General features: G+C 38.9%; 1 protein-coding gene across 2 annotated transcripts in view; it reads left to right on the forward strand.

The window, feature by feature from the left end:
- Nucleotides 1-14,738, forward strand: part of CSMD2 (CUB and Sushi multiple domains 2) — a 604,641-nt gene that overhangs the window by 519,901 nt on the left and 70,002 nt on the right. For both annotated transcript variants that reach the window (XM_087446344.1, XM_087446345.1), the window contains exons 45-47: nt 4,039-4,119; nt 4,622-4,735; nt 12,550-12,738. In XM_087446344.1, the coding sequence (XP_087302470.1) occupies nt 4,039-4,119; nt 4,622-4,735; nt 12,550-12,738 (384 nt within the window). The remainder of the gene's footprint in view (nt 1-4,038; nt 4,120-4,621; nt 4,736-12,549; nt 12,739-14,738) is intronic.

The raw sequence follows: 14,738 nt of genomic DNA on the forward strand, positions 1-14,738 counted from the left end.
TCAACTACGTTTGTACATCGTGACACCGCGCCGCGTACACCCCCAACCCCAGCCACAAGAGTTTGAACCAAAGGTGGGCATCTGACCTAACTCCAGCACAGATAATCAGATGTTCTCTCTTGGGAACTTGAAATTGGACCTAATTCTTTGGTATAACCTTCTTTGATATAACCAAAGGAGGCAGTAATTATGAACTCCTAACCTAGACCACAGCCACCTTCCTTGTGAAGTTTTTGAGAAAAGGATATATACAAGGAACAATGATAAAGGAAGGCATTTTAATATTAGCTGGACTTGGACCCCCAAAACCAAATGCAGAGCCCTGAGTCATCCAGTAAACTGAACTGAACCATTTGAACCATATTTTTTTCCTGAGCTACTTTGGCTTTAAAAGCTTCAGAAGAAAAGCCAATCCAACACACCCAGCAACATGAGAAAGAACGTATCCAGAAAGAGTCAATAAGACAGTATGATATGCAGTGACCTACAATGGCTATTGCTGAGCTGACGGCTGCTTGACATAAAGCAACGAGCCCTCCCACCGGTTAACATGTTAACAGGTACTGGGGTCTGACAGTTATATCAGTGTCTCACCCCCAAGGGGAGCATGGGACATAGGGGCAAAATGAAATGAAGGAGTCACGAATGTCCCCCTGCCCTCGAGTTCTATGGCAGTAATATGGTAGATACAGTGTGTGTTTGGGGGAGGAATTGTCTGTAAAAAATCAAAGGTCATACACCAAAATGCTAAGAGTGGTCACGCCTAAGTGGTAGGACTTGGGGAATTTTTGTTTTATTGCTTTTCAGTATTCCACCAGCTTTGTGCATTGAGCAGAAATTTGTAATTTTTTAAAAATGTAGTGGGAAATAACCCCAATCAAACTAGTAACAACAAAATATTAAACACTCAGTCTGTGTGTAAGTAGAGATTTCGTTTTGTTGATCTTTTTCTGGAGGTGAAGTATGTCTTAGAAGGTTTCAAAGTGTTTTTTTTCAGGGTTTGAGACAATTATTTTTTTCCAGTCTTATTGAGATACGATTGACATATAGCATTGTATAAGCTTAAGGTGCACAGCATAGTGATTTGACTTAACATATATTGTGAAATGCTTACCACGATAAGTTTAGTTAACATCCATTATCTCATATAGATACAAAAAGAAAAAAACGTTTTTTCCTTGTGATGAGAACTCTTAGGTTCTACTCTCTTTAACAACTTTCAAGTATACCATATAGCAGTGTTAACTATAGTCATCGTGCTGTACGTTACATCCCCAGTAATGTATCTTATTTATCCTATAACTGGAAGTTTGTACCTTTTGACCACCTTCCTCCAATTCCCCCACCAAAAAAGTATGTTTTAAAGGTAAACATGAGACTGAGAATAGAAGATACCAAATTAAAAAAAAAAAAAAAAAAAAAACTCTGTAAAGGAAAATATTGAGAATTGACTAAATAAAACTTTAATACTCCTACAAATCAAGAGTAATCATAAATAAATACAAACAAAGAATAAACTATGAAAATTTATTTAAGAGGCAAAAGTCAATCTTAAATATATGAGTTCTTCAAATTTGTAAGAAAAATAGGGGCAAAGGACATGGACAGAAAGTTAAAAAGAGAAATGCAAATAGTTCACTCATATATGAAAAAATGTTTAACCTAACTAGTTATCAAATGCCAATTAAAAGAAAAGAAATGCCACTTTTTTTTGTTGTTTATCAACTTGACAAAGATTAAAACTGATGACTATTTCCCCCAATGCGCTCTAAGTTCTGTGAGGGCAAGGACTGTCTCTTTGTTTACTCTTGCATCCTCAGCATCTAACACAGTGTCTGACCCAGGGTACGCCCTCAATAGATAGTCATTAAATAAACTGGATAAAAGTAGAATATAGTGCTCAGTGTTGGAGAAACTGGTGCTCTATTGACAGTATCCATTGGAGCAATTTTCCTGGAGAGAAAAATGGAAGCATGTTTCAAATTCAGGCATGGTTCTCTTTGGTTGAGGTTAAATCGAGGTTAAACCTGTTTGGTTATCCAGACAGTGCCTCTTGATTTTAATACCCACACTTAAACTCTTGTATCTCTCAATATGACGTTTTTTCAGCCAGCACATCTGTAGAAAAAAAAAATAGCTAAATCATGAAAATATAATACAACATATTAAATAAAACTATATGCAGGAAGAGTCTCAAGTTACATTTCAACTGCAATTGGTAAAATGTCAGACTCTCATGTGAACATTTGGAATGTGTGTCTCAGATGCTGCTGCCTCTGAGAGGTATCACAGGGTAATGTTCACTGTGAACCATACTCTACCGCCTAGCGCTGTCCTGAACCCCTTCCCACTGTGTCTTTCACATTTTGCCCTTGTTTCTGCCTAGGGTTTTACAATGTCTCAAGCTGAGGAAGTTCACATGGTGCACTACGGTATGCAAAGTGTGTGCACTGCAGTGCATAGAACCGCTGTTTTGTTATAGCCATATTAATTGTTGAGTGATTAAGAAATAATGTTTTAAGTGTTTAGCTTCTAGCATGATGATTTGTTGCATATATATAGGTATTTAATACTTTTTGGGTTTGGGGTTACACATTGTAATTTTTTCCCATGAAATGTAATGGGAAATAGGCTCCTAGTTAGCATCTTTACACAGAACATCTGATTTCCAGGAATGGATTACTGACATCCAGTAGGAGATGCCTGTACTTTAAAAAAGTCATACACTTTAATCATTCTTAGTTTAAAAAGAAAAAGAAAAGAAAAAAATCATAAAAGATGCATATACAGAAGGATATTCATCACAGTTTTATTTTAAATTGCAAAACTTTGGAAACCAAAATGGTTAACAATAGATCATCTGTTAAATCAATTCTAGTAAATCGTATGATTAAATCCTATGAAGTCATTTCAATCATTTTTGAAGGAAATTAATTACATGGGAAAACTCTTGCAATGTAATATTAAGTACACAAGGATCAACACAAAGTATATAACATTATACAAGTTTTGTAAGAGAAAGATATTTATATATGCAGAAAATATATATGCTAAGAACTTATAGTAAAAAGTTAACAGTGGTTATATCTGAAAGGGCAATGGATATGTTTAATTTTCCTCTGACTGTTTTCATAGAAAATCTCATATTTTCTCTAATGACAATGCATTACATTTGTAAATTTTTTAAAAAAGAGAATGCTATTTTTGAAAAGCATAGCAGGGGTTGAGGTGACTTTGGAAATAATAATAGTAATAATAACAGCAGCAGCAGCAGTGGCAACAGCAGCTAACACTTACTTAGCACTTAACCATGTGCCAGATCGTGAAGGAAAGCCAAGTTATGAGCCCTCACTGAACTTTCCCTTGGTAACACCAGCCACGCAAGTCCAATCTCTGCCTAGAGAGGTGGTTTCCAGTTTAGAAAATTCACTGAAGCCGGAAGTGTTTGGCCAAAGATCAAAAGGGAAACAAGCTGACTTCAATGGGCACTCACATAAGCCACACTCAGTATTTAGATGCCGAGTAGTGGAAAGAATATGGGATTTGAGAGCAGCCAGACCTGGATTCAAATCCTGCCTATGCCCCTTACTCCCTGCGTGACCTTGGAGACGTAACTTAGCCTTTCCAAATCTCAGCTTCCTCATAAGTAAAGTAAGAACATCTCTCAGGGTGATCTGCTATTCTGAGAATAAAAGGTGACAGCGTGTGAAAGTGCCTGATATACAGTAGGTGCTCCATAAATGCTTCTTTCCTGTTCCCTTCAGTGCTAGTGACTATCACTGGCTTCTTAGATCCTCTCTCCTTTATTGTTGGTCTTAGTATATGGTTCCTGGTTTTTGCATCAAAAATAAAATAAAGGATGACAGCAGAGAAGCAAAGTACTACTTGGCTAAACTTGCCCTGTGTACAGATAAATACTCATTACTATCTGCTGTGTGAATGAATGAGGAATGAGAAGGTGAAGCAATGAATGAATGAATGACCATGTGCCCCAGGAATGATGTTCCTACACTGACTTCTCTGCTTTTGTCTTTTCAGCTTATCCACTCACCAAATGCCCTCCTCCCACTATCCTCCCCAATGCTGAAGTTGTCACCGAGAATGAAGAATTCAACATAGGTACCACCTCCCAATCCAGCAAGGTCTGGGCTGGCGAGGAGGGGCTGGGTAGAGGTGGGGGCTGTCCAACAAGGCTCATCTCTCCCTCCTGTCCATGGAGAGAAACAACAGGCCTAGTGCAAGAGGGTGGATAGTCTGTCAACTGAGTTTACAGCCAAAATACAATCACTCTTCCTTTTAGCCATACCTAAGCAGAGGAGGTAGGAAAGCGATCTTGTTCTGTGATTCAAGTCAGCATTTTTAAGAAACAAATCCATGCAAGACAGTGTAAAAAGTTCCTGGAACGTGAAAACATTCTTAGGCTCAGCAAGTCTGAGCTGCGAGAGAGGAGCAGCAGTTGTCTGGGTCATTTGATTGGAGTTAATCTAGTTATTTAAGTCTGAACAGAACACAACCCACTGCTGATTGTCTTGCCTGGAAGTGGATTCAAGATACTAAAGAGTGCCGATCAGCCCTGCCCAGACTTCTCCAGGGAATCCGCATGTTGGTCTCTCTTTGACAGGTGACATCGTACGCTACAGGTGCCTCCCTGGCTTCACCTTGGTGGGGAGTGAAATCCTGACCTGCAAACTTGGAACTTACCTGCAGTTTGAAGGCCCCCCTCCAATATGTGAAGGTAATTGCACTGAGCCATGCCTTTGTGGGTCTGGAGTTCCTCCAAAACATAGCCCTTGTTTAACTCCTCTGTATTCCCAGTCCCTGCCCATAAAAGAAGAGGCCACTTGGTGAGCGTTTGTTGGGGTGAATGAGTGAGTGATTGCTCTAGATAGATTCTCTGCCCTGCTCTTAGATGTGGGGCTGTAAATTGGCCATAGTGGCCACATTTATTTCTGTCTTCCTTTTTTCTAACTGGCATCCCCTGGAAATTGCATACTGATCATTGGAAGAGGGAGTTCCAGGACCTGAGGGAGGGGTGGGCTCACACACCAACCTTGCCATACTGGAGAGCAGATGTGCTCAAGGTCCTGTGTGCTGAACTAGGCAACAGAGCCACAGCTGTCTTCACTCCAGTGTGATGCCTTGACAGAAGATGAAGTTATCCCAACTAAGACCAAAAACAGACTCTCCACTCGTGAGGCATCTGACCAGGGCAAGATACCTAACTGTCCTGTGCCTCAGTTTTCTCATCTGTAAAATAAAGATAATGATATTACTTACGCTGTGGGTTTATGATGAGGAATTAAATGGGTTAGTGATGTAAAGCACTTTAGAACCATGTCTGGTACGTAGTAACTGCTCAGTAAGGGCTATTATGATTGTTACAAGTACTACTACTGCTTCTACTATTATTGCTACCAACGAATATTTAGTAGTCTATGGAAAAACAGGTCAGCTTCTCCCTTACCTCTTAGAAAGCAAGAGTGGGAGAATCTGCAATATGGATTATTAGTGAGAAGAGAAGAGCCACAAGCCCCAGAATTAGGCTGCCCGATACATCGAGAAATTCAGTACCTGTTCATTTCAGTTGAGCTAGACCCACCCACCACCAACCAACCAGCGCCCAGTAGAAGTGAACTTTATCCTTCCTCCTTCTCTGGAACCTCCCTGATTTGCTCCAGCCTTAGTTTCTCATCTCTGACTCTGTTTCTGTGTCTACATGGCTCCAGTCTTCTTGGCTTTGCTCCCCATTCTCACCCTCATGCACCCTCTGGGACTTGGTGTCGTACTTGGCTTCTCAAGGTGTGACCTTCACAGTCTTTTTTATAACAACAGCTTTATTGGGATATAATTCATATACCATGCAATTCATATGTTTAAAGTGTATACTTCAGTGGTTGTTAGTATATTCAGAATTTTTCCACCATCACCACAATCTAATTTTAGAACATTTTCATCACCCCCACAAGAACTCTGTACCCATTACAGTCAATTCCTGTTTCCTTCCAGTCTCCTCAGTTCTAGGCAACCACCAATCTACTTTCTGTCTCTATGAATTTGCCTATTCTGGATATTTCATAGAAATGGAATCCAACAATAGTGGTCTTTTGTGACTGACTTCTTTCACTTAGCATAATGTTTTCAGGGTTCATCCATGTTGTAGCACAGATCAGTACCTCACTCCTTTACTTCCTTCCTTTTTATTGCCAAATAATATTCCATTATAGAGACTACATTTTGTTTATCCATTCATCAGTTGATGGACATTTGGGTTGTTTCCACTTCTGGCTATTATGAATAATGCTGCTATGAACATTCATGTACAAGTTTTTGTTTGAACATATATTTTCATTCCTCTTGGGTATATATCTAGGAGTGTAATTGCTAGGTCGTATGGTGACTCTATGTTTAACCTTTTGAGGAACTTCCCGACTTTTTCACAGAGGCTGAACCGTTTTCCATTCACACTAGCAGTGTATAAGGGTTACAATTCCTCTGCATCCTCTTTAACTCTTACAATTATCTGTCTTTTTAATTACAGCCAATGTAGTGGGTGTAAAGCATATCTCCTTGTGGTTTTGATTTGTATTTTCCTGATGGCTAGTGATGTGGAGCATTTTTTCATGTGCTTATTGTCCATTTGTATGTTTTCTTTGAAGAAATGTCTATTCAGATCCTTTGCCCATTTTTAATTAGGTTATTTTTCTTTTTATTATTGTGTTGTAGGAGTTCTTTATATATTCTAGATACAAGTCTCTTATCAGATATGCGATTTGAAAAAATTTTTCCTGTTCTATGAGTTGTCTTTTCACTTTCTTGATGATGTTCTTTGAAACACCAAAGTATTTAATTTTGATGCTGTCCAATTTATATATTTTTTTCTTTTTTTTGGTTGTTTGTGCTTTTGGTGTCATATCTAAGAAACTATCACCTAAGCCAAGGTCAAGAAGATTTACATCCATGTCTTCTTCTAAGAGTTGATAGTTTTATCTCGTACATTTAGGTCTTTGATCTATTTTGAGTTAATTTTTATATATAGTATGAGTTAGAGGTCCAACTTCATTCTTTTGCGTGTGGACATACAATTGTCCTGGCACCTTTTATTGGAAAGACTAGTCTTTCTCCATTTAATTGTCTTAACACCCTGTCGAAAATCAATTGACCATAAATTTGGAGGTTTATTTCTTGATCTTCAATTCTGTTCTTTTGATATATAAGTCTATCCTTATGCCAGTACCATACTGTCTTGATCACTGTAACTTTGTAGTTTGTTTTGAAATCAGAAAGTGTGGATCCTCCAACTTTGCTCTTCTTTTTCAAGATTATTTTGGATATCCTGGAGCTGCTGAATTTCCATATAAATTTTAGGATCAGCTTGTCCATATCTATAAAGAATCCAGCTGGGATTTTTACAAAGATTGAGTTGAATCCATAGAGCAGTCTGGGTAATATTGCCATCTTAACAATAAGTCTTCGGATCCATGAACATAGGATGTTTTTCCTTTCATAGCCTCTTCAATATATAACTTTGTTTTACCCTTTGGCTCATTCCATTCCTTTCTACTCAGCTAATGCTCTGTCCAATGAAGTCCTAGTCCCCTATGACAAGGATCAGACATTCTTCTCTTATCCCAGAACTGTGTCTCTTGCTATGGCAACATAGAGAATTTCGTGAACATCAACCCTAAAAAATCACAGTACAATTGTAGATCATCAAAGATAAAGAGAAAATGTTAAAGCCATCACAGAGAAAAGACAAATCAGACTCAGCGTTATTTGCATCAACCGAAAAATAAAATGCAGCAGGAAAAAGTAATTGTAAACTGAAATACTAAACCCAGCCAAATTATCATTTTAGAGTGAGAATGAATTAATGAAACCTTCAGACACACAAGAACGAAGTAAAGTTACTGCCTTACTAAAAGCATAGCTAAAGGACACACTTCAGTGCATTAGTCAGGATAGGATAGGTATATGCTGCAATAACAACCCATCCCCACAGCTCAGTGGCTTAACACAATAAAAGTTTATTTCTCCTTTAGGCAAAATTTGCTGTAGTCCAAGTGATTCTATAGAGCTGATGCCTCAATGATCCAGGATGCTTGAATCTTGTGTTGCCATCAGAAAAGTAGGCCCCCTCCTCTATCCTCCATTGCAGCAGAGGAAGAGAGAGAATGCACACTCACACATGGCTGTCCACTTCCTCAGCCCCAAAGTGAAACATGTTATTCTACTCACATCTCATTGGCCAGTATTAGGCACATGGAAGGGACGTGAAATGTTTTATATGCTCAGGAAGTAAAAGATAATCTGATATTGGTAAACACTGGAAATGTATACCACATTCAGCAAGAAAAAAAATGAATACAGGTAGAATATTTTAGATGCAAAAAGTAACAATGAGTAAAGAAATCAGCAAAACATGGTGGTAAATCTAAACAATATTGGCTGTAGAAAATAAAAAATAAAAAGACAACTGGATGAATAAATGACTTTGGAGAACCTATTTGAAGAAAGACAAAGTGAGCTGAGGACCCTTTCTTGTTGAGGAGAAGCATAGACATTGATTAACCCTGTACATTATTAAAAATATATAAATTTAAATATAATGCTTAAATTTATGAATAGTTTTTTTAATGATGGATAGCCATAGTATGTGTAAGTTCTAAATCTATAACCAAAAATAAAGAGAATAAAGAAAACTCAATTAATCCAATAGAAAACATTAAAGGAGAAAAAATAAAACAAAATAAATTATGGTAAACAGAAAACACAAAATAAGGTAACTGACCTGTGTCAATATATGTGCAACCATAATAAATATAATCGAATAAAACTGCTAATTAAAGGACAGAGACTTTCAGATTAGTTAAATAAACATAGTTATAGGCTTTCCATAAACTTAGACTTGGATATCTTCATCTGCCTCCCTATGGTCATAGCTGGAAAGGTGTCACTCATCTCTGGTATGAAACAAAATTTTGACAAGATAGCAAATACTAACCTCTAAAATCTGATGTAGTAAAGATAACTACAAAAGGGTTAATTCCATTTAAAAGGATATATAAATGTATATGCAGATGATAAAAGAGCTTCAAAATTCATAAAGGGAAAACCAACAGAACTAAATGTGAAAAAGTAAAGGCAAACTACAGAATAAAAGAAGATATTCATTGTACATGTCTTTTTTAAAAGGACTTGTATGTAGACTATGTAAAGAAGTTTTACAACTCAATAAGACAATCCAATAAAAACATGGACAAAAGACTTGAACAGACACTTTACAAAATAAGGTACATGAATGGCCAATAAGTATGTGAAAAGATGCTCAATGTCGTTAGTTGTCAGGAAAATGCAAATTAAAACCATAATGAAATATTACTACGCATCCACTAGAATAGCTAAAATTTAAGACTGACAGTACTAAGCATTGACAAGGATGTGGAGCAACTGGAATTTTCATGTATTGCTGGTTGGGATGTAGCATCATACAGTCACTTTGGAAAATCGATTGGCTGTTTCTTTTAGAGTTAAAACCTACCATACACCTACCCTGTCACCCAGAAATTCTACTCCTAGTTATTTACCCACAAGAAATGAAACCTCATATCCATAAAAAGACTTTTATATGAATTCCATAATAACCCCAAACTGGAAACAATCCAAATGTTCCGTAGGAGAATGAATAAGCAAATCGTGCTATGATTGCTACAGAGCAACAAAAATAAATGAAGTGGTGATACACAAAACAGCATGGGTTGAATTTTACAAACATTATATTTAGCAAAAGAAACCAGACACAAAAATAATACATGTATGATTCCAATTGTGTGAAGTTCTAGTACAGGCAAAACTAATCTATGGTTATAGAAATATCAGTGATTTCCTAGAGCATGGGGCAACTCATACTGATTGCAAACGGGCACGAGAGAATGTTCTGGGGTAATGGAAATAATCTATATCCTGATTATAGTAATGAATACACAGGTATATACATTTGCCAAAACTCATTGAACTGTGCACCTAAAATCTGTGCATTTTGGGGCCGGCCCAGTGGTGTAGCAGTTAAGTTCATGCGCTCCGCTTCGGTGGCCCAGGATTTGTGGGTTCAGATCCCAGGCACAGGTTTCCATACCACCTATCAAGCCATGCTGTGGCAGGCTTCCCACATATAAAGTAGAAGAAGATGGGCACAAATGTTAGCCCAGAGCCAATCTTCCTCAGCAAAAAGAGGATTGACAACAGATGTTAGCTCAGAGATGATCTTCCTCACACACACACCAAAAAAATGTGCATTTTATTGTACATAAATTAAATCTCAAAAATTTTGAATTTTATAAAGAAATTAACAAGTTATAAAACAGAAAAACAGCCTTACGGATAAATAAGTAAAAAGATATACTTGAAACAAAGAGCAGCAAAATAATCAAACCATTAGGTAAATTAATCAAGAACAAAGGGAAAAAGCAGGAATATGCAAAAATAAGAAAGGAAAAGTAACCATCGAAGCAAAAGAAATGTTTTAAATTATGAAACTGTTTTACTCAAATCTATGCCAATAAATTAATGATATGAATGATTTTCTAGGAAAGTATCACTTACTAGAATTCACCCCAGTAGAGATAGAAAGTTTATACCTTCCAAATTCTCTACAAGAAATAGAGCATGTTATCAGAGGAAACCCCAGCAAAGACATCAAGACTAGATGGTTTCATGGAAGAATACTACTAAACCTTCAAAGGCCAGATATCTCAAACAAAGGAAAAAAAAAAAAAGAAACTTGTAAACACTAACACCCAATCAGATGAAGTTGCCCACAAAAAGGCAAACCTGTGACCCAATCTCATTTGAGAGAGCATGCCTGTGTCCCCTCAGTGGAGGCAGTTTCAAGTAGAAAGGTAAGGAGCTTCGAGAGCAGACCTGGTAGAGGCAGGAATGGACCATGAGGCCTAGGGAGGGACTTAAATATCACCACACCTCAGTGACCTGTGTAGGTCATCAGATTAGTGAAATCAGAAGCATATTTCAAAAGCCGTGCTGGTTTCCTCCGAGAAGCCATTTGCTTTCTTTTTCCTCTTATTAATTAATATTAATTAAATTAATTAATTAATAAGAAAATAAGAAGAAGGCTTTCCCGGGAAAAGCTACTTAGTGCCTTTCAAAGCTACTCTGGAGGAATCCTGGATGAGTCGTGTGAAATTCTGGGCCACAGCAAACCTCTATTAGGCCAGACCCAGGGCTGAGTAGCAAGCCCCACTTCTGTGAAAGTAGAAGGCTGGAAGGAAACAGGTGAGATGGTTGGAGAGTGAGTGGCAAAGTCTCCTCCCCAGAACAGTGTCACCTCAGGTTAAATCCAGGGATTAGTTGTTGGCCTTGCAGTTCCAGAAACTCTTTTGTCAATGTCCCAAAATCCAGGAAGCCTATCTAAAGGCACATATACAGCAAAGAGATGCATATACAGCAAAATACCCGTTTCTCCATTTGCAGCAATTGGAATACTTGCAACTACTGCCAAGGGCATGCCTTTTTCAAGGTACTGAAGAAGTTGACTCAGTCCTCAGAACTTTACTTTGAGTCCTAGTCCAAGCAAATGGAGGTGGATCATCCTGAAGGTTGTCTCACATAGGCTGTACTGAAGCTTCCCTGTGCCCCCAGGACAGAGCACTTTCTGATTTCTAGGTGTGCAGGGCTCCTCTGAACCAGCATCTTCTCTCGCCCCCGTGGTAACAGACACAAAAAACCCAATCTTGCTCCTCCAGCAGCTCCTTTTCTAAGTTCATTGACTGTCTTCCTTAGGGTGACATTTTTCTTTAGATGTCTTAATACTGTAATTATGCCACAGCCAACTTCTGCTGGCCCTTTCTGTTCCTGGTATAATTATCATCATTATCATCATCAGCTCTGCAATTTATGGAGGCACTATGTTGCGTGCTTTACACATATTATTTCATATAATACTATAATATATTGTATATATTATAATTAATGAATATGCAATTATATAATGTTATATATAATTATATAATATGTTAGATAATACAACAGCCCCATAAAGTAGGTGTTATCTTTCTGTGTTGGGGATGGAGAAGCCATTGCACAGAGAGGAAATAATTTGTTCAAGACCACACAGGTAGTAAGTGACAGAAGTAGGCTATAAATCCAGGTTTATTTGACTCAAAATACCAAATGCTTACCTCTGTACTGTACTCTCTTTGTACAAATCAAACCCATTTAGTAGATTAACTGTTGGATTTGGGGATGCCTTACTGTTGTCTGTATGTATATATCATCCCTACCTACTCCAAAGCCCATATCTGACCTAGGAAGTGATTCCAACCAATTGGCCAGGCCTGAATCCCAGAAATAGAATGACATTGACACAGAGTCTGAGGTCACCTCATGCCATGAGCAGTATAATGATGGCTATCAGGATCTTATGTGAATGTGTTCAAGTACTGCTTTTCCAATGGTTGTCTTTTGCACCATGGAAAGGGGTTGGCCCTGTTTTTATCTCCATCTCAATTACCCGGTATTTCTCTTTCTTTCTCCAAGTGCACTGCCCAACAAATGAGCTTATGACAGACTCCACAGGTGTGATCCTGAGTCAGAGCTACCCTGGAAGCTATCCCCAGTTCCAGACCTGCTCTTGGCTGGTGAGAGTGGAACCTGGATATAACATCTCCCTCACAGTGGAGTACTTTCTCAGCGAGAAGCAGTATGATGAGTTTGAGATCTTTGATGGTAAGTCAGTCAAATGTATGGTTCCCTGCTGCAGGTGGCACGGACTTGCTTCAGAACCCTAGGAGTCTATGCCATACCCCATCTATTAGAGCTTTCCAGAGGCTCCACACAACGTCTCTCTCATCACAAAAACCCCTGTATCATGGGAGCTGATGGTATTACAGCCTGGTCCTGCTACAGAACACTTTCTTAGCCTCGCCCCCACTCAAAGCTAGCACCTTGAATGTCAACCAATGATGGATCATAGGAGCATTCCCAAGTGAAGAATATGCTACTTCCAGAACCCAAAGGGGTCTACCAAACATTGTGCTTCTTTCTTGGTGGTAGGAGGGAAAAGGTGCAATAACTTGTTCTTTAATTTGGAGGGAATGTTTCAGCATGCCCCAAACCACTGGACCCTAAAAATTTCACCTAACTCTTTCTAGGACTTATCTCTTACCTTCATCTTGCAAAGGCATCTACACTAATGGTCCCTTCTGGCTCATCAGATCTGATTAAAACAAGGTCACCAATATAGAGAACCAATACGCTATATTCTGCAGGATGTCCAACTGGTCCACATCTCTTCATACTATATTATAACAGAGAGCAGGAGAATTAACATAGCTCTGGGGAAGACCATGAATGTATACTGTTGTCTATCTCATGTGAATGCAAACTGCTTATGATCCTCCTTTCTGATGGGTATGGAAAAGAATGCATTGCTAGATCAATAACTGCATGCCGTGTAACCAAGGCTATGTCGATCTGCCCTGTGAAGATACTACATCAGGCACAGCTACTGCAATTGACATGACTACTTGGTTAAGTTTGTACTGTGAGGTGGACCTGGGCAAGGACTCTATTACCAACCCCAACTCTCAGACACCCTTACTCTAGCAGAGGAGCCATGACAGTGCTTTGGGTCCCCAGATATCAGCATCAATTCACACTCTGTGTCCAAAAATCTTCTGGACGTTCCCTTTCTCCAATATTCAGTTACTTGAGTAAACAGTGGTAGGTCTTTTTGGGGAAGGACTGGGGGAATCACTACTGTATACAATTGGTGTCATTTTGTAGGGTCCTTTTTCATGGAGACCCAGCCTCTCCTTCAGCCAAAGTGTTCTGGAGAAAGAAATGAAACCTGGCTAAAGTCTCCAAATTGGGCAAGGGATTACAACTTTCCATTGGGGTTAGCTTTCCTCACCCTTTTGGTTATGTATTCATGATCTGTTTCGTTCATAATTCATATTTTTGCGAGTTGCCCATCTTCTTGCCCTTAGGAATACCATATTCTGAGAGCCATTTCCATAGATTCTACAGGTAAGACCATCCTAGCTGCCATTCCAACCTTGCTGCCCATTTTAGTAATTATGCCAACATTGATTCTGACTGTTAAGTGTTTCCGCTTGGCCTCGTATTCTAGGATCTCCTCATCCCCATCAATACCCAGAAGGCTGGTTCTGTGACGGCATCTCCTCCCCTCAGTTTCAGCCCACAGAGGACAGCCATTACTCGGGTTGTTGATGATGCTGGTGCTCACCCTCTCACCATTGCGTTCCTTATTGCCTTGGGAACTGGAGTGTCCTCCAGGTCCTCCTGAGAGACGTGGTCAGCTAGTGGGTGCTCTGGCCTGATATAGTAGACCCATCCTAGCAGGCCACTTCTCTGAGACTTTGACCCCTTCCTTCATAGTTGGTCACAGCAGTTCTGATGGCTCTACTTTGTTTAATACGGTCCATTACTTTGGTCAAGCTTCCAGGAGCTATCTCAGCAGCATATTGAAACCATCACTCATGGCTCTTTCCAGGGTGATAAATCCTGTGTTTTGGATTATCCAGCTTTATATTCTACCTCTCTTAAACCAGCTGCCTCAGGATGCACTCCCAGGCATTTAAGGTAGCAAAAAAGAAGAGGGAGGCCTTTCTGGAAGAGCTTTGGAAAGGGATATTCAGGAGCTGTGTTATTTATGACATTGAGACATGATGTTTTCCTCTAACCTTACTGCTATATATTCATTC

This window comes from Ceratotherium simum, chromosome 22, assembly GCF_057802395.1.
Source record: "Ceratotherium simum simum isolate JZ-2026a chromosome 22, ASM5780239v1, whole genome shotgun sequence".
NCBI classification, from domain to species: domain Eukaryota; kingdom Metazoa; phylum Chordata; class Mammalia; order Perissodactyla; family Rhinocerotidae; genus Ceratotherium; species Ceratotherium simum.